Raw genomic sequence first — 20,276 nt, forward strand, 5'->3', positions numbered from 1 at the left:
CGCCCTGATTATATTCCAGAAATGGACATCACGGACTCATGGCTGGCCGTCAGTCTCAACGGCCAAGCGGCTATGTCTTTGTTCTTCCAGTGTTCAGTGCTAGGATACAGATAGCAACGTCAAAGTTATGCTGTCTTCTAAGCCGGCGTTTCCGAACTCTTTTGTCACCACTTACCCTCGGTTGGTATGTCTCAATGGTCACGCTGCATTCGCGTGTAAACATGTGTTGATTCCATGAAGGGCAAAATAACAGGCACTAATAATGCGGGCAGGGCCAGCAGAGGAGCCGGTTGTCCTCGTTCTTCCAGCTACTCAGCAAAAGCAACACTTCAGTGACCTGTTTCACGGAACCTACCGACTTTTCGACAATCCAAGCAGTTACGCTAGCGAGATGGTACAGACGCTGCAGGGGAAAGAAACACTGGCATATAATAAGGTCTCCAATTGGTGGTTGACATGTCATATGTACTACTCTGCATTGCGTATTCGTTGGCCAGATATCCTCGTGTTCTCTTCCATGGGCCCTCGGAAGTTCTCTCCTCGCTCCTTTGCAAATCCTCTCCCTCTTTCGACTTCTCTGTTCGTTTGCGAATGAACGAGCCATTTAACCTTGGGTTCAACTGACTCTCCTCAATCATGCAGAACCCGTCTAGAGCGCTCACTGTTGCCGGGGTTGTTCATATACAGCCCAGCCATAGGAGAGCTGCCACCGAAGAGTCTCCGTGCTTGGATGATCCTTGAACAGCAACAAACCAAATGTGGGAGGTAAATTCAATGAAAGCGCTTGTCCCACAAGTTGTGCCTCAAGGAGGCGTACCTGGCGCTTCTCAGCCACACGAGTTCGGCTCCGGCGCCAATTCCGGGACGATGTTCTTCCATCCCTCGCAACCGGGTCGATTTGATCCCTTTCTCCCTAGTGACGCCCTGTCAAGTTAGATGTCCCGACGAGGAAGTCAATCTACTGAGAAGCAAAGCTAAATGAAGCAAGTGTTGGAGAATTGTTGGAGACTTGGCCGTTAGCGCATCAGGTGGCCCACACCCGAGTTGGCAATTGGAAGCCCGCCTCGGCTAGCATAACTGAATGATGCTAAGACTGAGGCGTGAGTCTAGACCACCGGGACCCTTCTTCAGCATGTTTCCCTCTGGAACCATCTCGTCGCGCATCGCAACATTCAACCTTCGATCAGCTCATGCTCGTTCGGACCTGATCTTCACTGCATTCTTGCTCGCAACTTTGCTTCATATACGGGCGGAGCCCACCTTCTTCGTGAGGCTGTCAGTGACTTATCGCCCCTTCAGCTCACCCAGGCGTGCAAGGTCGTTGAGATCATGGTGGTACGGATGCCCGTCCCTCTTGAGGGCGAGCGCGAGCGCATCAATCGCGATATGAGAGAGAGCCAGCGCGCTCTAGAACTCAGAAAGTAAGGTTCCTGTGAATGACATCGAAGTATAACAATTACCTTGACCACGCGTGTCCGAGTATCCTGCTAATGGTCACACGAAAGGTTCTTTGCACCCAATGCCTTTAGTAAACCTTCTAGAGAACGTGACTTCAACGACAGCTTGAATAATGATGGCGCTTTGGATGCTTATGCTGAAACTGTTGTGTGGCGACTGAACGGCGTTCACTCTATGGTCAGGTATGTTCTACTTATCCCATTCCCGATCCGTCAGGCTCACTAAGAGAAAACAGCTTGATAGATCGAGGCATGTCTCATATTACACGGTTTCAATTCGAGACAAGCACTAATACCTACAAGGCACGCAATATTTCCTCGCGGGGTGCATACGAGCATCTGGAGGCGACAATAGGGTCATGAATGTTGAGGAATGGTTCGGTAAGTAAACATTTCTCTTTAACAATCATGCCTCAGTCTGGCGAGATTTCAACTTCAGAACTAAGCATGAAATTTCACTACTAATCTGCAATGCTTCGTTGTGCAGAGTCTCTAGGTGATGATGTGCTCACAGATATTACAGGGTGCTCGATGGTTCCAATACCAGGGGGTCTCTGCGAGGTATGTTACAGCTGCTCGCTCCTGTAGCTTATTTAATCGAGTCTAGAATACTCTCGGTCTTGATTTGAAGAAAGAGCAGTACCCGTGTTTTGTCGTCAATGACCTTTCGGAAGACGAAAGATTCGCTCAATTGCCAGTGGTGGATGGCACGATATCATCATATCGATTCTATGCAGGAACCCCGATCACTACCAACCATGGAGTGAACATCGGGTCGTTCTTCCTATTTGATGACAAAATTCGGCCACATGGACTATTAATTCATGAGAAAAAATGTGCGTAGATACTGCTTGAGCTCAACAAGAGTAGCCGCTGACTAGCGCCAGTTATGCACCAGCAAGCAGCTAATGTGATGAGACATCTGGAGACTAAAAGAGAAGCTGCGGAACTTCGCAGGGTGGCTTTGATGAGCCAGGGAATCGCCAGATTCCTGGAAAGAGATTCGCACGATCCAGTTGTTTCAGTTACTTCGTCTATCCCCAATCCGGCAGATCAACCATCGGACAGCTCAAATCAAAGCCCGGAAACACAAGTTGCAACAGTAACAAACGGGGAATTGAATTCCGATTCTGGGAAATCAGACAATGAACCAGAGTCATCTACCCTCGACAAGATTCGAGCCACGCTCGATCGGGCGGCTGACATATTGAGGGAATCCTTGGAGTTGACCGCTGGAGGCGTCGTGTTTCTCGATACCGCCTTTGCATTTACTGATGTTGACAAAACAGATCCATGCGCAAACGAAATCACAGAAACAGGTGTAACGTTCCAAGAAGTTATTGAGTATAAAGAGCACGTTCAAACAAATGGCCATATTACGCTATCACAGGAGAACGATAAGCTCGCCTCGCTATCGAAGCGGACAAGTCGAAGATCGAGCGAAAGACATCAAAAGTCGAAGGTTCTTGCAATTTCAGCATCTGGTAGCGACCTCTGGGATCCGAACTCTCAAATTCTGGCTACCCAAACTCTTCAGTCATTGATAACTTCATATCCGAAAGGGAACATCTGGTACATAGACGAAGAGGGTTATTTCTCGTCTCTGGAACAAATCAGCAAACTAGAGCCGACACCATCTATCAGTCCTTCGGGGAGACGACAATCGATTGATATCACGAAGCAACGTGCTGAGGCAAACATGTTGTCACGTGTCTTCAGAAAGGCTCGACAAATTATATTCCTACCTTTATGGGATGCTGCTGGCAGTAAGCACTCTCAACAAGCTTGAAGCTCTCAGAACTGACAGGGAACAGATCGGTGGTATTCGGGCTGCTTCGTTTGGAGCCAGACAGCTGTCCCTGTATTCACAGTAGAGTCTGAGCTTGCCTATCTTTCGGCATTCACGAACTCGTTAATGGCCGAAATCAGCCGTTTAGACGCGATTACCTCGAACAAAATGAAGTCTGACTTCATCAGTAGCATATCTCGTAAGTGGGAAAGGCGGAAAGGAAGGATTCTACTGACCAGAGCAGATGAGTTTCGAAGTCCCCTACATGGTATTTTGGCGAGCGCCGAGTTTCTTCGAGAGTCAGAACCGAACGGCACACAACTTGAGTTCATTTCGACCATACAGAATTGTGGCGGGACATTGTTGGATACAATCAATCATGTTTTGGATTACAGCAAGATCAACTCTTTTGAGAAGTCTAAGAGCCAGCAAGGTAATGATAATCCCGCCAAGTGACAGCTGTAGGGTGCTAACGTCCTCTAGGGACTATATCAAATGAACTTTATCAGATGACCAACTTAGCACTTTTGTGTGAGGATATCGTCAACGGCATGATTGCCGCAAAGGAATACCGCGGGACTGGCGACGCTTCACTGCCAGGCTCCAATGGTACCACTTCCCAATTCGGGCGGTCAGTAGCTGCTGGTCCTCAAAAGCAACTGGAGATTATTCTTGATATAGAACATAGGGATTGGGAATACAATGTGCAGCCAGGTATTTTTCAGGATGACTTTCACAGGATCTGAGCTAGCTAACAGTTCAGGGGCACTGCGAAGAGTGGTAATGAATATATTTGGCAATGCCCAAAAGTATACGGATTCGGGGTTCATATTAGTGCAGCTTCGAATGCTCAAAGATCCACAATCAAACACCGAGACAGCATCTTTGCGCATTCGAGATTCCGGTCGCGGAATGTCCTCAGAGTACATGGAGCGAAAGCTTTACCATCCATTCGCCCAAGAAGATACATTCGCGCCAGGAGTTGGACTAGGTCTTTCCATCGTGTAAGTCCACCATCTTGCGAAACGGTGCAGCAAACTAATGAGGAGTAGCTGGAGCATAATAACTCAACTTGGTGGCAAGATTTCAATACGAAGCGAGCTAGGCAAGGGAACTGATGTTGAAATCACATTACCAGTTGAGAAAGCCGATCAGAATGTTAGCCACTCGAGGCACAGCGATCTTCTGAAAGTTGTGCAGGAAGCAGAACAGTGCATCACGACAATTAGGAACCGATCAGCTGGTAAATCTGTCTCCTTTGCTAGGAAAAAATCCTCAGCAGCCACGCAACAAGACCTTATTTGGGACTGTATTGAGAAATACTGTTCAGAGTGGTTTGGCTTTGAAATCAAGACTACTGGGGCCTCAATATTGATAACCGATACGGTCGAAGATCTGGATGTAATAGACGACGATCTCATTCTCGTCATCCATGATCAGATGCTATGCCCAACCAAGCACAGCGGGACAAAGAGGATCTACGCAGTTGAGACCATCTGCCAGCCCATCGGACCATTTAGACTCGCCCGATCGTTACTGACCCTGATGGACACATATTCATTGGATAGAGAGGGTAAAGAGGAGACTGGACGATCTGATAACTCGACTCAAACACCACTAGGATCTCCAGAGGAGAGAACCATATTGAATGGTATTATTGCAAGCGATTATGGCTTCGAGCAGCCCCAAGAAGCTCCGGCCACGTCACACATAAACAACTCAACAGAGCCTAACGGGATCGAGTCTTTTGGTCACAAACAATCAGGTCCAGATCGTCCTACCTGGCAATATGTCGAACCCGAATCCGCGTCCAAGATGACATTGACAGTCCCCCCTGCGCGCAATTTGCGACAATCGAGATCTGTATTGTCTACGACTTCTACATCTCTCGAGATCCCTATCCACCCAAAGCCCGAGCTGACACCACCAACCTCCCTACACATTCTAGCTGTTGACGATAACGAGCTCAATCTACAGCTGATCCAGCGCTATCTTCACAAGCGCAAATCAGATACCATCGTCACTGCACGTAATGGTGTCGAAGCAGTAGAAGCCGTCCACAAAGCCGGGCCCGAGAACAGATTCGACGTGATCTTTATGGACATCTCCATGCCTCAGATGAACGGGTTCGAAGCCACTCGACTCATTAGAGCTTACGAACGAAGTCAGGACCCTGTGTTGACTGCAGAGCTCGTCAGTCAAGTGGAGATCTCTCATGGTGAAGAAGATGAGCTGGTTGCCAAGAGAAATACAAGTCTCAGTGTAGAGGTACTTGTGGATGTTGATGAGGTCACGAGAGAGCCCAGAAGGCATAACGCTTATATCGTTGCGTTGACGGGGCTGGCAAGTCGGAGGGATAGGGATGAAGCTGATAATAGTGGACTTGATGACTTTCTCACAAAGCCGATCTCCTTTGGGAAGATTGGGGAGCTACTGGTAAAGTTGAGCGAGGAGAAAGCACACAGGGGCAAAGGAATTAATGGGATATGATTATTGGAACGATATATAGCACTCTATGGATAACGAGGCGAGCATTTACGTACATAGGATGATTGACGACGCAAGACAAATACGAATTGAATGAGGAAATTGCTTCTTTGGTTCTGGGCTGTGAGCTAATCGGCAATAGGTGTACCTCTTGTCGCTTCCAAGATGGCCATGGCTCTTTCTTGAGTTGGACAAGGTACTCAGGTATTTGAGGTTTGGCTTTGAAACACTGGCTGAATTCGGCACGACGGGCTGCTGCGCACTACAGAAAAGAGTCAAAATCCACGCCTCCAGTCCATCCGCAGTCAGTGGTATCTGAAAGGACATCAGTCAGGTGCAACAAATACTCGTAAGTTGACTTACCAAGATTGTACTGCTTCGCAGCTGCCGAAGTCCATCCTCCCATGAAAGTTGTCACAGTGTCTACTCCCGGAATATAGTCTTGCTGAACAGCCCAGAGAGGGAGCTGAGACCCAACGTCCGTCGATCTGGATGGGAACATCCCATCCCATTGATATCTATGCGTCGTCAGGTTCACTCCTCTAAGCCCATTACACGAATGAAAGATACTCACCCATTCGCATATATCCCCCAAGGTCGTCCACTCTTCTCCAAAGCAGCAACCCATTGTTTTGCCAACGCTTCGTTCGCAGTTTTCCCAAGATTCCACGCATTACACTCGCCACCTGGTGTAGGCTCGAGATCAAACCAGTATCGACTAATGTTCATCCCATTGCTATCTACCACTGCAAGCAGCTCCGCTATCTGAGTTTCCGGGGGCTTGCACGCAACGCCTGTATCCTGAGTTCCAGTACATGGAAACAGATATGTATCGATTCTTGGAATCCCTGCCGCCTTGGCAGCATTGTAGTTCGCGACAAAGTTACGGTTGACAAGTCCACCCTGCCCTGTGTCAACGATCAACATCATATTCTGTGAGTCTATCGAGTCTTACAATAGAGCATCCCTGGATATAACCTTAAATAACAACAACCTGCCACTTCGAAGCCGCACAACTCCAAAAAGCAGCAGGCGCCAAATCCGAGATATCAATTCCAGGGACACCCGTTCCTGGGCCAGGAGGCCCGGTTGTCCCTCCACTCACACAACATCGGACATCACTCAGTCCAGGACAAGCACCCGAGACGTACTTCCCTTCACAAGTGCTTCCCGTCCACTGACAGACACCCTCGCCGCTTTTGGTAGAGCATGTCGCTACGCAGCATTGGATGTCGTCAGATCCTGGGCAGTTGCCTTCTGCTGAATAAGCACCGCCGGTACAGGTGTTGGAAGTGCTTTGGCAGAAACCGGGCGATCCTGCTGCGTAACAGGTGCGGACGCAACATTGGATGTCGTTTCCTCCTGGGCAGAAACCGGCTACGTTTGTTCCTGCGCAGGATGAGGTTGAGATGCAAGTCCCATTGCCGCTCTGCTTGGTTGCGGTTAGTACGTGATGCTCAGAAAGGGAAGACGAGATACCTGATATTGGCAGCTGGTTGCACGAGGTTGAAGCAGAGATGATGTGCTTGATACCAAGCTAGCTGTCAAGAGGAACAGAGCGGTGATCTTGAGAGTGAGCATACTTGTTTGAAGCAGGTACAGAAGATGAGAAGCTTTATCCCGATCTCAGGTCCTTCGTTCTTCTTATATCTTACCTTCTGCTTCCTAAATGTTCCCACCATACCAGGTATCGAAGGGCGTAAACATCTTCACTTTCAAAAGTAAGCTTGCCTCCATGTTGTTCTTCCAGTTTCGGAAGGCACTTCTATTTTTGTCGTCTGCTTCACGAACCCCTGAGATGGCCGGGTCACACCCTTAGAACTGTTGAAATACAGCCAATGCACGCTGCGAGTCAACTTTCAGCTCGCTTCAGGGGAGTTAAACCCCTGAACGTTCTGTAATTAAGCTGCAATGCGGGGTAAATGTTACCCCGCGATTGCCTTGGCACGGAATATTTTGTCCAGCAATGTTCTCTGAAACCCAATGTTCTAATTCTAGATCCAAATGTCCTTCTACAGGGAATGAGCAGGTGGGATCTGTTCATAAACTCTGCCACAAGGAACGTTAGATATGCAAGTTGATCCTTCATTCAATAATTTCATGTTGTGTAACCCTTGGGAACCCTTCTGCTGTTTGGATTTACCCATCGGATAATATATCTCACCGTCGAGGGAACCAAATCATTAAGTCGAGAAGGTGTAGTTATGGCTTGTCCATGGACCAAGAATGGGAAATTGTCAAAGTGCTTGCCCCTTCTCGTGCCGGCTACGAGGTGTTGCTGTTCAAGTTGTATCCGATTATCTCATCCAATCGCATCTTCTTTAGACTCACGTCAAACTGATCCTCCACTGCGATTTCAATTTATCCTATTCTCACAGATATTCCCTACGTTACAATTCTGCATATCCCTGTATCCACTTTCTCGTCCCTTCCAGAACCGGGACTACCCACTCGCTTATCTTTCCCGATCACATCCCTGTCCAAGTATCCACTCTGCACACAAACACCCTATGAAAATTTTCATATTCCTTTGCCATTCACTTAGTCAAATAAGAACATTCCCGTCAAGTCAGCAGCAAGTCAGCTGTTCAAGGCGTTTGTGGTTTAGTGGTAAAATCCATCGTTGCCATATATCATAAGAAATTCCGATTCAGTACTCGATGGGCCCCGGGTTCGATTCCCGGCGAACGCAAGATTCTTTTTTTCTTCTTTTTTTGACGTCTTCTTCAATAGAAAGAAGCTCAAAACGTGTGCTTCTTTTTTTAGATGACTTCAATGCGGAATCCTGACATGGACTTTTCACCTGCCCCGTTTTTCTTGACTTGAACAGATTAATTACATGGATAGCGAAGCGGAGTTAGCGAAGGAGAGATATTACCGTAGGTGAGGAAGATTCCAAGACCAATCCTACATTTACAGTGCAAAAGGAGTCACTAAATGGTTCACAAATAGACTTTTTTGGTTGGTTCATGTTACACTCTGAATTTGATAGTTGAAGGCTGCAGTTCAAACTGACCCATGAGCCACGAACAACGGGTCAGATGAAATGCAAGCCTTGTACTGCATAAGTATACTCGCGCGAAACCAAACCATATAAATCAGGATTCAATATCCCTAATGACGAGTTCATCAATGACTCTCTGTCTTCGTCCTCCATGAGTTGGGCTTCGTCGTTCGCACAGGCCCTCCCATCTTCACCCTCAACTTTACCGAAGCACTACGATGTCGACCTAAACGACTGGCTCTCCTTGCTCCTGTACGCTGTCCTCACATCTCGCACTGCCCCATTGCTCATACTCGCTCTTATAGTTGATTCGAGAAAAGAACTGCCTTGTGTGGTGGAAGAGATAACTGCTATTTTCTGCAATGTCCGCGACCCAATTACCGAAATGGATCTCGATCTGATTGAATCGTTGTCCAAGCTTCTGACTGTGTAATTGCTCCATCATCGAGTGAGCATTGTCGTATGTTCGATCAATGCTGGTTGGGTAAGCACCATAGATCTCGTAGATCGTTTCTGTGTAGACAATCAAATCTGTTAGTTGCGAGCTCTTCCGAGCACCAAAATAAATGCGTTCACCTATCGAACAGTCAGCAAGGACTTTTTGATGGAGTCTGAGAGGGCGGGAGATGTATCTTTGAACAAATAAAGATTGGCGGACGATAACATGTGGAAAGTGAAGAAGGATGGCTTACTTCGTCCTTTGACTGCTCAGCCAGCGGTATACCCAGTGAAAGGCTCACAATATTGGGACATGCGGTGAGAAGTTTTCTCAATTCCTCGGTATCGACCCTCAGATTGTGAACCCCTTCAATCAATGTCAACTTCCGAAGCCGATCACCAAGCTGCGCAATACTGCTCATACTAATCATAGAACTCCAGTAACTGAGCTCAATCTTGAAGCTTTCAAGATTCTGGCAGTCTTGTAGGATAGTAGCCAAGAAACATCTACAATCACTAGGATCGCAATGTTGAACACGAAGCCAGTCTTGGTGCGGCACTGATGTTTTAAAGGATGGCAAGTATCGTAACTTGAAGGCTTGAAGTCCGGTTAGCTTCCCGGTAGGTATTGATAAGACGGTATCTCTCAAATCCGGCAATTTCAGACTGAGACAACGAAGTTTGGAGTAATCCCAGAGGATTGATGGATTGACCGAAGGCCGTGCAACAAAGGGCCATGCACGGCCATCGTGGCTGTCCGGCCAGTAACAGTTAACGAGCTCGATTTTCCGTTCGGGTGGCAGTAATTTCCCATGTGGTATAAGACTGGACCACTTATTTTTTAATGGACGAAGGGTTATAGCGGCCAGAGTGCTACATTGAGGCGTGGCTGGCAGTGACCCGCAAGTGATATCGGACGATTTCCCACTAGACACTACCTCTGGCTGTTGGTCGGCTGCTTCTCTGTTGCTCGATAGATTTGTGGGTGAAGAAGCTTGGTGGGTGAGTTGTAACGAACCATGGTCACACCATTCGTATCCTCCTCCAATCCACAATGTGCTAGGCTTTTTTGGCTCCGGACATAAGCACCGAATACGGCTGATATCTGAGCCGACTTGTAGTTATCTGTGTACGTAGACTCATGGATAGCGTCCCATCTGCCAACTTGCTAGCAAAATTACGAACGACTCTGAAGTCAAAGATTGGAAATTCCCATCCTTCTTGTCGTCTGGGGAGCTGATAATACACAGGGAAGTCGCAACACCGTAAACAGAGATTTCTGGAACAGGCAGAGGTTGATTTCGAGCCTTGACTCTTCACTACTATTACCCTTCAGCCAAGTACGTACCGAATTGTAGCTAAATTCTCGCAGCTCTCGATTAAATGTGTCATCTCATTCAGGAGATCCTTGCTCAAACAATCTCTCCATGTGACAACCTCTGCATGTTTCTTGAATGCCTCTCGAAACAACGTCTCTTGGTGATCATTTCCAGAGATGAGGGTGTTCATGTGGCGTTTGATATTCGAATGTGTTGAAACGCGTAGGGTTTGACTATGATGTTGAATTGATAGGAGACAAGTCGTAGAGATCGAAGCCATTGTCGACGTCTGGTCGTATTTGGTGATTCTCCACAGATTTCTGCGCTTTCAGAGTTGGAAACCTCGACGCAGGAGTCAGCGCACAATTTCGAAAGATGAATCCAATGTGAGATCTCACCTCCTTCAGGACGAGATACCAAACATCAGGCACAAGCCTGGGCTTTGGCTGTGTAGCATGTAAAGGATTGTCAGACATCGAAGGTTGTTGCGGTGATGCCATTAGCGGACTGGCTTTTTTGGGGTTTCGGAATCTTCGATAAAGGTGAAATTTTTCAAAGAAGGAAAGGTATTTTAGTCGAAGTCTGAAGTCAGTCGGGAAACTCCCAAGTCGTGCTTCTCTTCTGGCTGGACATAAAAAGCGAGTGCGCTAGCTAAGCGAGAGTGAAGATAAACAGATTAAACAGTCACGACGAGAATGCGACATAATGAAGAGATGGCGCAAGACTTAAGTTGTCCAGGATACGGAGATTCGCATCAAAAGTCCCGGGATTACAGAGGCTAGGTGTACAGGGCTCTAGACCCTAGGGGTACAGGGTATCAGTCGCTCAAGAAGCCTATCGAACTCTCTAAGACCCTAGAGTGATCGCTGTAGATGCTATACCAGCTGGTAGGGTCTACAGGGGCTGATACTGTAAGTAGTCTCGGTTTTCAGTGCTCTTAAGGGCACTCACTTACTGTAGAACAACGCTGTAAAGCCCTCAAGGGCTGTAGTGCCCTGTAATCCTGAGACTTTTGATGCGAATCTCCGTACTCTTGAGTGAATATCTCTTGACTTGCTACAAGGATTTTTCTCTTCTCTTGAAAGTCAAGAGGCTTGCAGCAGTGAATACCCCTTAGCTTAGAGGAACTCCTGAACTTGCGTAATACCAAAAAAATATTAGAATCAACGAATCAATTGAACTATAGATTTGACAGTTCTAGTAAGATATGATTAATGTAGAGTAATGGAGCTAGAATGATGGAAGTAGATTGCTAAATGTAGAAGAATGAAGGTAGAGGGATGAAGGCAGGAGAATAGAAACAGAAAAATAGAGGGTAATAAATAAAAGTAAATCGACCAAGGTAGACTGATTAGAAGTAGAATGATGAAAGTGAATAGATAGTGGACTAATAGAAGCAAATTCGAAGAATGCTGCTTTGGAGTAGAATATAACCCAAAATTCGAAACAGAAAGCATTATAGCGATTGTAATAGATGATTCAGATTGTTTTACCAATAGTTGCAGAAGTTTTCGATAGAGTCTTGGCGACTCGACCAGCCACCGCCTGTCCAAGAATGCAACCATCCTTCTGCTACCTTCATCTGATCCTATATCTACCCTCTGTATGCTGAGTTGATTCTGTCCGCAGTGAGATAGGAGTAGCAGGTCAACTTCCTACTTCCAATGACGGTACGTCCGCAGTCAAACCGGGCGTTATCTCCAGGGGCGCAATCGCCGATTCGATTGTTGTTGGTGTCATAGAGACCATTGTTGCGGTCTTGGTAGAAGCTAGATACTTCAAGTTAGTATCTTCTTTAACAAAAAAAAAACAGAATCTTACGTGAAATGCTCTCCGTACAAAGAACCAGTGTTCATCTCGATCTGGGTCATCTGATTTCCAGGTTCATAGTCTTTACAAGCCCCTTTACATCGAACGCCGGATCCACTAACATCATCACCCTTCTCTGGACAAACCTCGCGGCTAGCATGAGAACAATCGGCAGCACCTGCAGATGGATCGTAGACTGACCATCCTACTCTACCAGCAATATTAACCTTGTACATATGGAAGTCCGCCGTAACGGTTTGGGTGAGGAGGGCTGCGACAGCAGTGATGGTGGCAGTGTTAAACAGCATATTGCTTGATGATTGAGATGGAGTAAACACAAGATATGATGAGGAATGAAGTATGGATTAAGAGGGGGTCTAGTTGCCCTATATATATTGAAGATTCTTGATCACTAACGTAGTGATCAAAACTCGCAACTTCCGCTATGCTACAGTATTATCTGTTTAGTATACGAATCACAAGAGTTATCACGTTCTGCCTGACAGCCAATAGTGTATGCAAAGAAAGAAGTTTATGTAGTAATATTAATATAAAATTTGCAGGATGCATTCTATACAGGCTCGGATACATACTGTCCAGGGTCGGATACATTTTTCAACAAGCTTAGATATAGTTTATACAAGCTCGGACGCACCTTGTCCAGGCTCGGATACACTTTTCCTAGTCTCAAATATGCTTTTACAGACTTACATGCACCTCGTCTAGATTTAAATGTACCTCTTTAACAAGCTCGGATATATTTTGTACAGGCTCGGATGCACCTCGTCTCGGCTCGGATCCACTCCGTCCAAGCTCGGAAGGTCCAACTTTCTATGTCAACGCGCAACGCTTGAAGGCCCCATTTATTGCATCATTTTACTGAATATGGGTTCAATAATCATGGCAGCTCAACGAGGTTCCTCGCCTCGAATACATGCAAACAACTTGAAGAAAGTGGGAGGTCACACCATTTATACAAAGATGGTGTCTATCATTTGCCCAACGATGCCAGCGCCAGCGAGCATCATATCTGCAATTGATATGGTGCAGACTGTTGTGGCATTTTGTATAGCGGATGCGTGAGATTCTGAACAGAGAGCAACAGAGAGCACTTGCTGCCTCTGCAAATGCCAAGTGCATGGACTTTTGATGTATTGCCAAGCCTATGCTTACCTATGTTGTCATATGCATATTTCAGTGCATAGGGATTTTATGGGGTTCGTGATTTCCCACCAAAGGAATGCAGGACCTAGTTCCAAGAAGAAAATGGCCCCCAACCCATATTACAAGGAACTAGTAGCTTGCAGGAGACGGCTCCGAGGAGGCAGCAGCTCCTTGACTCAACACGCTCCTCTTTTCTTTTTCCTAGTTGGGCGCCGCTGCTAGCTGACGGCTCCTTGATGCTGTTCGCTCTGAGAAATGAGCTCCTGGGTGCCCATATATTCTGTGAGATATGTTCTTCATGGAGTCTCGGATTCTTCCGTGGTCGTGCCCAAAGGCCACCGATTGGATCATCTTCCGTTTCCCCCTTCCGTAAGATCAAATGATATTGGCGACGCTGAATATGGACTGGGCTACTGATCACGGTGGACCACTGAAAAGGCTCGCACTGTTCATCTGCGAAGAGGCTATAGATTTTCAACAACGCCCAATACTCATGTTTAGTATGCTGTTGGAGCTTCTTGCACTTCTCGCAGTCACAGCGCTACCATTTTACAAGCCGGAAATCAAGTCCCGTCTGAAAATGTCTACTTACCACACTTCTGAATTTCGCCAGCAGCAAATTACATGACAACAGCTCACGTTGCCATTCTTACAAGAACTGCCTTCCACTTCGTGCTAGGCTTGAGAGGCAGAGCATTATCATTACATCTGTTGGAAAAGTTCACAGTTCAACTTAAAATCCCTGTCATAAAACCTGGTACAATCTCAGTCCCTCACGACCATGCGCAAGACTTTGCTGGTTCTGATGCGATTTACAGAGTAGAGTCAACCTGGGGAGACAAAATTTATACCCAAAACTCTTAAAGCCGGTACTGAGTGTTTCTGAGATATTCCAGAAATCAAGACCAATCAGCAATTCTCAAAGCCATCCACTTAGCTTTCTTTCACCTGACTATTTCCAACACCATTCCAATTGCCAAATATGAATTCACCACCTAGAGACAGCTCTTCCTTGAAAACCTTAATCTGTTATGAAAATATATAGACAATAGCTTCGTTTACCACCAAGGACAACGACTCTGACAGGCCCTCAGGAGACAACCCACTGGAAACTTGGAGGCTCCCTGTAATTTCGAAAGTTGTCACAAATGTAGCTTTGTTTTAAAAGTATTGATATTTCTACACGTATCTCGTTGAATGCGTCTCTTGAGGAACATAGAAGAGCAGTGCGCGTGGAGTTGCAGAATTTCGAAATAGTCAGACAAGGCGAGAATGAATGACACTAGGTTTTGAATTGGCGGCATCCAATGTGAATGACAGCAACAATATCCATCAACATACTTCAAATACCTGAAAGACCCACTCCACAAAGTAAGAAGACAAGATCAAATGTGTGAAGCAGTGGTAGGCATCCAGGAGCACGGCACTTACCCTCCCATCCCAAAATCCACAGATCCTACTCAGGTCCATGTACAGGTGGCAGTCGATGGATGAGCCAGGGGTAAAGAGGAGACCATTACCGACCACTCACTCATTTATAAACTTCATGCTACAGCTTTCACACTACAAACGCCATCCCCAACCTTAATTACATAGCTGTCTCTCAATCACTCCCTCAAGTCCCACACTTTCCCTCCAAAACTCCACAGACGAGACCTCCCACCTGATGAGTGAATCCATATCCATCGCAAATAAACGCAAAACAGCACATACTCACCACAAAAAGCTTTCACCTCCTCATCTCCAAACGCCCAAGGAATGTTATTTAAACTCCATCAATGCACTCCGGTCTCTGCTCACCCATAACATCATGGCAATTCCAGCACTGTCGCAACCCTTTGCCATGTTTCGATCACGGTGGCCTCAATTAATTCTCCTGCATTAAGTCAATATGTTATTCGATTAGCATTCTAATGACTGATTAGTAAAAACAATTAAGAGAAGCTTTTCAATGAATTCGTCCAAGGGAGGAGGGAGTGACGATAAGCGAGAAGTTAACCACAATGAAAATAGAAAGGGAAATGACAGCGATAATTGTAATGACAACATCCTATAAACAACACGAACCTTAATACTCTATCCGTACAGAAGAGAGACTCTCAACATCCCATCTCCGTTCCAGTCATTTAGCCAGCCAAACCTTAGGACACCGTACTCCGGAGAGCCACTACTACCCTCTGACTGTATCCCAAACAAACAAACAAACAAACCGGACAGACCATGTGAATGAGGCCATCATTTCATGCGAGCAACCTTACAGAAAAATTCAACCACGCCAGTAACACGTCTTCTTGTACTCAGAAACCAAGGATGTCCTCTCATAGAAAAGAACAGCTCTCATGCCGACTCCCCCTCTGGCATCTTCCATTACCAACCCTTCTGAATGTGACCGCCACCTCACACCTCACACCTCAGACCTCAATTCCCTCCCCTCTCTAATTCCAGCTCCAGCTGCAGCCACATGAAGAAATACCACAAAACAAAAAACCCCTCATCCGTCCGCCTCCCCCTCCTCTTCCTCACCAGTCTCCGGGGGTAAGTTTGAGAGAAGCGAGAAAGAGCAGTATATATACATCTCTTTGTAAGTAATATTTACTTTAAATACAATTGAATGTCACTGGTGAATTAACCTCATTGGCAGAGGAATGGTGTGCCAGTTTGAAGTGATGAGAACGACACAGAATTGGTAAGCACGTGACGTTTTCAACTTCAAGAAATCTGAGGAGCGTTCTTGAGATCAAAATATACTTGTAGACTGTAAACTAAATTTAAGGAAATATCCAGACGGACTTACACCCAAATCGTACACCACAAGCAATGACATAGGTACCTCACTCAGAAATTTTAAAACTTCACATCATGTGCTCCTCGCAACTTATACGCCATACCTGTTGTAGGTATCAACCAACCATGCATAATTCCACAAATACATTCCCTTTCACCCTCTATCCAACTTCCTAACCCCCTCCAGAACCATGCAATCCCGATGCATCACCTACGACATGCAACAAGATCGCTCTTTTTGCATTCCTCCTTCTCCCCCCTCTCTCTTGATCCACCTACACGCTCCACAAGCAGTGCCCCAACTCTCGCCTCGCCTCGCTTCGCTTCAGAACTTCCCAAACAAAGCCATCCGACCATCCAGCGAGCCCACTTACCTCACCTCACCTTACCAGAGTGGATAAGGTAGCAAAGACCAAAACGCGGAGGAAAGAACAAAGCAAAGCAAAGTAAAGCAAAGCAAAGTAAAGCAATGGCTGACAGTTAGTTAGTTAGTTAGCTAATTGAAAGCTGGTTTCAGATGTTGATCTACCTATGTTATGTTATGGGGGGAGGTTAGTGAGATGTGGGTTACGGGTGAAGGGTAAGTTAAAATGTTTAGCATCAATTAAAATATTGTGAGTTGACACTTATGCTATGCCTGGATAGGAAAATGGAGAAGATCACATTAGGCGATCTGCATAATGCGAGGGGGGGAAATGAATGGAAATGGAAATGGAAATGGAAAGTAGGGCTGATACCGTGGCTTTGGCTTTGAACGATGAGGCGTAGGTACTCTAGAGCTAACTCCTCGTAATCTACCTGCCCGAGCTGCCCTGATGCTGTGCTTTGCTGTGCTAAGTAAGATATCCAGTTTCACATTTGGACCCTTGACTTTAGACTTTTTCGATCAGTTCAGTCGAGGTCAGGATCAAGGACGGAAAGGTACAAAGGGCCGAAAAAACGGCACGTATGCAAACTATACTGTAAAGACAAAAGCCCGAGCCCGACCAGAGACACCGAGGATCCGGACGTGCAGCAGCCATGAACCCAGGTAGCCAGGTACATTTCCAGACCAGCCAGCCAGCCAGCCAGCCATGAACGCCACGGATTCTGTGCTCTGTGCTCTGTGCTCATGCTTTGCTTTGCACCAACTTGCAGCATTATCAGGGGACCAAAGCAGAGCGAGCAGAGTCAAGGGATGGCTAAACCAAGGCATAACATAACATGATAGACACGCTCACCAACAACGGGAGAAGGATTGAGGAAGTGAAAGGCAGGAACAGCTGGTGGGAATTGGAAGACAAGAAAGGGTGAACCCATGAGGATGAGGACATCACGCATGTGTGTTCCTTGAATGTGCCTGCTGATCGCCAGCTCGCAAGACATGGAATATCCTGAATGGAGATATATGCACTGGGAACTGGGAACTGAGCGAGAGAGAGTGGCGGCCTGGGAGCACACCTAGACTACAGAAGTGTGATGTCCAGGGATGATGCGAGAAACGCATTATTTCAAGAAGAGAGAGGGACGGAGAGAGGTAGGGCGGGATATGGAAATAGAAAGATCGCTGGGGCTCGTGGGGATGGAAGGGCGGAGGGACCCAGAGATCGAAGAATGTGAAACGGTGATCGATTGTTTGAGGTTTATCGGATTCGAACCTACAGTACAGTAAGTACACGTTGGTTTTGTTGAACGTGAACTTAATTTACCTACTGATGTAGAATGTACTGATGAGGACCCTGCTATTGCCACGTTCTAGATTTTCCTAATTGGATAAGGATAAGGCAGAGGTGGGTTGTAAGTTAATGGGCCGGAGAAATGCACTGAACTCAGATATGTCAGGTACAGGTACGGTACGGTCGGCAGATAGGGCAGAGGCGCTAGTAGGGAAATCTGGCATAGAAGTGCAAAAGTCAAGTAAAAGTGAAACTGGGATTCTGGAAAGCTAGAACATAGTGGTGTGGTTTCAAAGTATGCAGAACATACCGTAGGGCATCTCGCTCTGGGCTTGGATCCATCCTCGCTTCTTGCTTGCTTACTTACCCTTAGTTGTCTGTCAGGGCTTCGATATCCTTGTCGAGAGAGCCGAGCAAGTGGCAAAGTAGACAGGCAGGTGTGAAGGCGGTTCAAGGGCTTCTTAGTTCCTGTTCTGATTCATGCTCTAGAAACGTAGAAACGGGACTTGTCGATCTATCCTTTCCGTTTTGTGAGGATATGCCGCTGCCGCTGCCCCGATGGAGGAGCTTGGTATGCTGGACAGGGACTGCCAGTCTGGAATGGGATGTTTAGACTGTGTGCTTTGACGGTGGCGAGTGCGTGCACTGATGGTAAAGCGTCGTCCTGATCGGTGTGATGATGTAAAAACGCGCGATATGGTGCCTGAGAAGGAGACGGACTGAAATTCCAAGTGTCATGTTTCAGCCTGTGCGGTGTGGGTCTGTGGGCGGGTGATGGGCTCGCCGTGGGTCCTGGCGACGCATGGAGGGGTTGATGCTTGAGCTTCTTTGAACGAACTCTTGACATCGGTACCGTTGTTGACATTGGGAACGGCGGTGTGAGTGAGGTCTTTCGAAGTCAGATGCTCACGGGATGCGATGAGAATGGACCACGGCGCCAAGTCAGCCTCTGTCAGACCAGAGATGTTCTCCCGCAGTGGTGGAAAACGTGCTGGAAATAGACCATTTGTTTGAGATTCTGTACCTGCAGAAGAAACATAGAGAAAGCCAGCGGATACGACGATCCTAGCGTTTAAACAATTTCCTTTCATGCTGTCTACATGTCTTTTCTTTAACCGCATGTCAAAATGTCAATCAGACAGCAATTCTTCAAGCGGGTAAGTGGGGGACCTCGAAGGATCCGATCGGATCTCGAATTAGAGTCCAGCGGTACGCCCATATGGGTCACGATTCTTCCCTCCCCAATTCATCCTTCTCATCCACATCCCGTGAATTCTACACCTATCAAGCCCTCTCACTGCATCAAATTAAGCTTGGTCGCATACCCTTCTGGTCTGTTCGGAGGTCGCCTTATCCACGACCTACAGTAGCCTGGACGGTTCCTAGATTTAAATCTAACCGTATGCCAGATGCGCTGCATATCCAGCGGGTGTTTGAAGCTATTTTAGGAGCTGGTTGCTCGAGCGGTTGACATGCAGCTTCTGGCGCGGACGAATGAGAGGTGTGGAAGGGCGTTGTTTCAGCTGTGGAGGCTGGTTGGGGTGCGGGAGCGAAATTCTGATGCGTTGATGTGAGCCTATCGTTGCTGGTGGTATGGAAATACCTTTTTCTTTAAGCTGGGCTGGGGATGCGGTTTGGATTTTGCAGGTGGCTGGAAGTGGATGTTTCTTGGGCTTTGATGATGAGGATTGGTGGTGTTGATTTGATGGTGGATATGAAGTAGAGAAGTGTGCAGGAGGAAGAGCTTGCTGACTTTGGCAGTGAAAGCGTCACGCTCGGAAGAGATGATCATGCCTCCCGGATGAATTTCATCCCCCACTGCTTGTCTAGACCATGTATCTCGCAGGAATTGTCGTGACCCATACTCGAGCATCTCCCGTGAGAAAGACCAGGAATAGGATGATCTTTGGGTCGGAGAATTCCAGGTACTGTTCATGCTGTACCTTCTTGTCGGGCGGTTCTGGGTATTTTCGATTTCGTTGGTGGATTTTTGCCGCATTTATGATGTACAGCGTATTCTGAAGGATAGATGTTGTGCTTGTAGTACAAAGCAGGGGAATCAACGAACCTGCCCTTTTCGCGATTTATTTCCCTCCAAGGCAAACACATGCATGCTCAAGAAGTTTATTCCGTACTCTACGTGATTATGATCTCATTATCAATCAAACTCTCTCACATCGCAGTCTTTCATCATCATCATTATCATCTCAAGATCTATCTGAAAGCCAATATATTACTGTACGTCGCCCTCAGGCACAGATACATTAGCAAGCGAACCCTAAAGAAACAAACCCAAAAGCCACATCTAACCCTCAATCCGCTCTCCTCTTCTCAGCGACGGGACGATCACACAGAAACCTCACGTTGGAC

At 46.8% G+C, this 20,276-nt stretch overlaps 7 protein-coding genes and 1 non-coding gene across 8 annotated transcripts; 2 read left to right on the plus strand and 6 right to left on the minus strand.

Annotated features, from left to right (window-relative positions):
• Positions 1-1,329: 1,329 nt before the first annotated feature.
• Positions 1,330-5,736, plus strand: ONS95_008335 (uncharacterized protein; the record flags this gene model as incomplete). Its single annotated transcript, XM_058501888.1, has 12 exons — positions 1,330-1,421; positions 1,506-1,640; positions 1,694-1,707; positions 1,761-1,838; positions 1,981-2,018; positions 2,065-2,293; positions 2,345-3,223; positions 3,272-3,445; positions 3,491-3,679; positions 3,730-3,960; positions 4,010-4,250; positions 4,299-5,736. 12 exons carry the CDS (start codon positions 1,330-1,332, stop codon positions 5,734-5,736), a joined length of 3,738 nt encoding a protein of 1,245 aa, XP_058363210.1.
• Positions 5,737-5,995: 259 nt separating this feature from the next.
• ONS95_008336 (uncharacterized protein) lies at positions 5,996-6,663 on the minus strand (the record flags this gene model as incomplete). Its single annotated transcript, XM_058501889.1, has 3 exons — positions 5,996-6,048; positions 6,097-6,251; positions 6,308-6,663. The coding sequence occupies 3 exons, from the start codon at positions 6,661-6,663 to the stop codon at positions 5,996-5,998; spliced, it is 564 nt and encodes a 187-aa protein (XP_058363211.1).
• A 49-nt stretch (positions 6,664-6,712) lies between these two features.
• ONS95_008337 (uncharacterized protein) lies at positions 6,713-7,314 on the minus strand (the record flags this gene model as incomplete). The annotated part of the gene is made up of 2 exons (XM_058501890.1): positions 6,713-7,162; positions 7,213-7,314. 2 exons carry the CDS (start codon positions 7,312-7,314, stop codon positions 6,713-6,715), a joined length of 552 nt encoding a protein of 183 aa, XP_058363212.1.
• A 1,012-nt stretch (positions 7,315-8,326) lies between these two features.
• On the plus strand, positions 8,327-8,425 carry ONS95_008338. The gene has a single exon. It is a non-coding gene; the product is annotated as a tRNA-Gly (tRNA).
• Positions 8,426-8,963: 538 nt separating this feature from the next.
• Positions 8,964-9,597, minus strand: ONS95_008339 (uncharacterized protein; the record flags this gene model as incomplete). The annotated part of the gene is made up of 2 exons (XM_058501891.1): positions 8,964-9,313; positions 9,396-9,597. 2 exons carry the CDS (start codon positions 9,595-9,597, stop codon positions 8,964-8,966), a joined length of 552 nt encoding a protein of 183 aa, XP_058363213.1.
• A 2,491-nt stretch (positions 9,598-12,088) lies between these two features.
• On the minus strand, positions 12,089-12,611 carry ONS95_008340 (uncharacterized protein; the record flags this gene model as incomplete). The annotated part of the gene is made up of 2 exons (XM_058501892.1): positions 12,089-12,263; positions 12,316-12,611. 2 exons carry the CDS (start codon positions 12,609-12,611, stop codon positions 12,089-12,091), a joined length of 471 nt encoding a protein of 156 aa, XP_058363214.1.
• A 3,587-nt stretch (positions 12,612-16,198) lies between these two features.
• ONS95_008341 (uncharacterized protein) lies at positions 16,199-18,997 on the minus strand (the record flags this gene model as incomplete). The annotated part of the gene is made up of 3 exons (XM_058501893.1): positions 16,199-17,888; positions 17,944-18,167; positions 18,217-18,997. The coding sequence occupies one exon, from the start codon at positions 18,995-18,997 to the stop codon at positions 18,641-18,643; it is 357 nt and encodes a 118-aa protein (XP_058363215.1). The 3' UTR covers positions 16,199-17,888; positions 17,944-18,167; positions 18,217-18,640.
• Positions 18,998-19,482: 485 nt separating this feature from the next.
• Positions 19,483-19,905, minus strand: ONS95_008342 (uncharacterized protein; the record flags this gene model as incomplete). Its single annotated transcript, XM_058501894.1, has 1 exon — positions 19,483-19,905. One exon carries the CDS (start codon positions 19,903-19,905, stop codon positions 19,483-19,485), a length of 423 nt encoding a protein of 140 aa, XP_058363216.1.
• Positions 19,906-20,276: the final 371 nt, after the last annotated feature.

This window comes from Cadophora gregata, assembly GCF_030347475.1.
Source record: "Cadophora gregata isolate MNR1 chromosome Unknown scaffold_2, whole genome shotgun sequence".
Taxonomy (NCBI): Eukaryota; Fungi; Ascomycota; class Leotiomycetes; order Helotiales; family Ploettnerulaceae; genus Cadophora; species Cadophora gregata.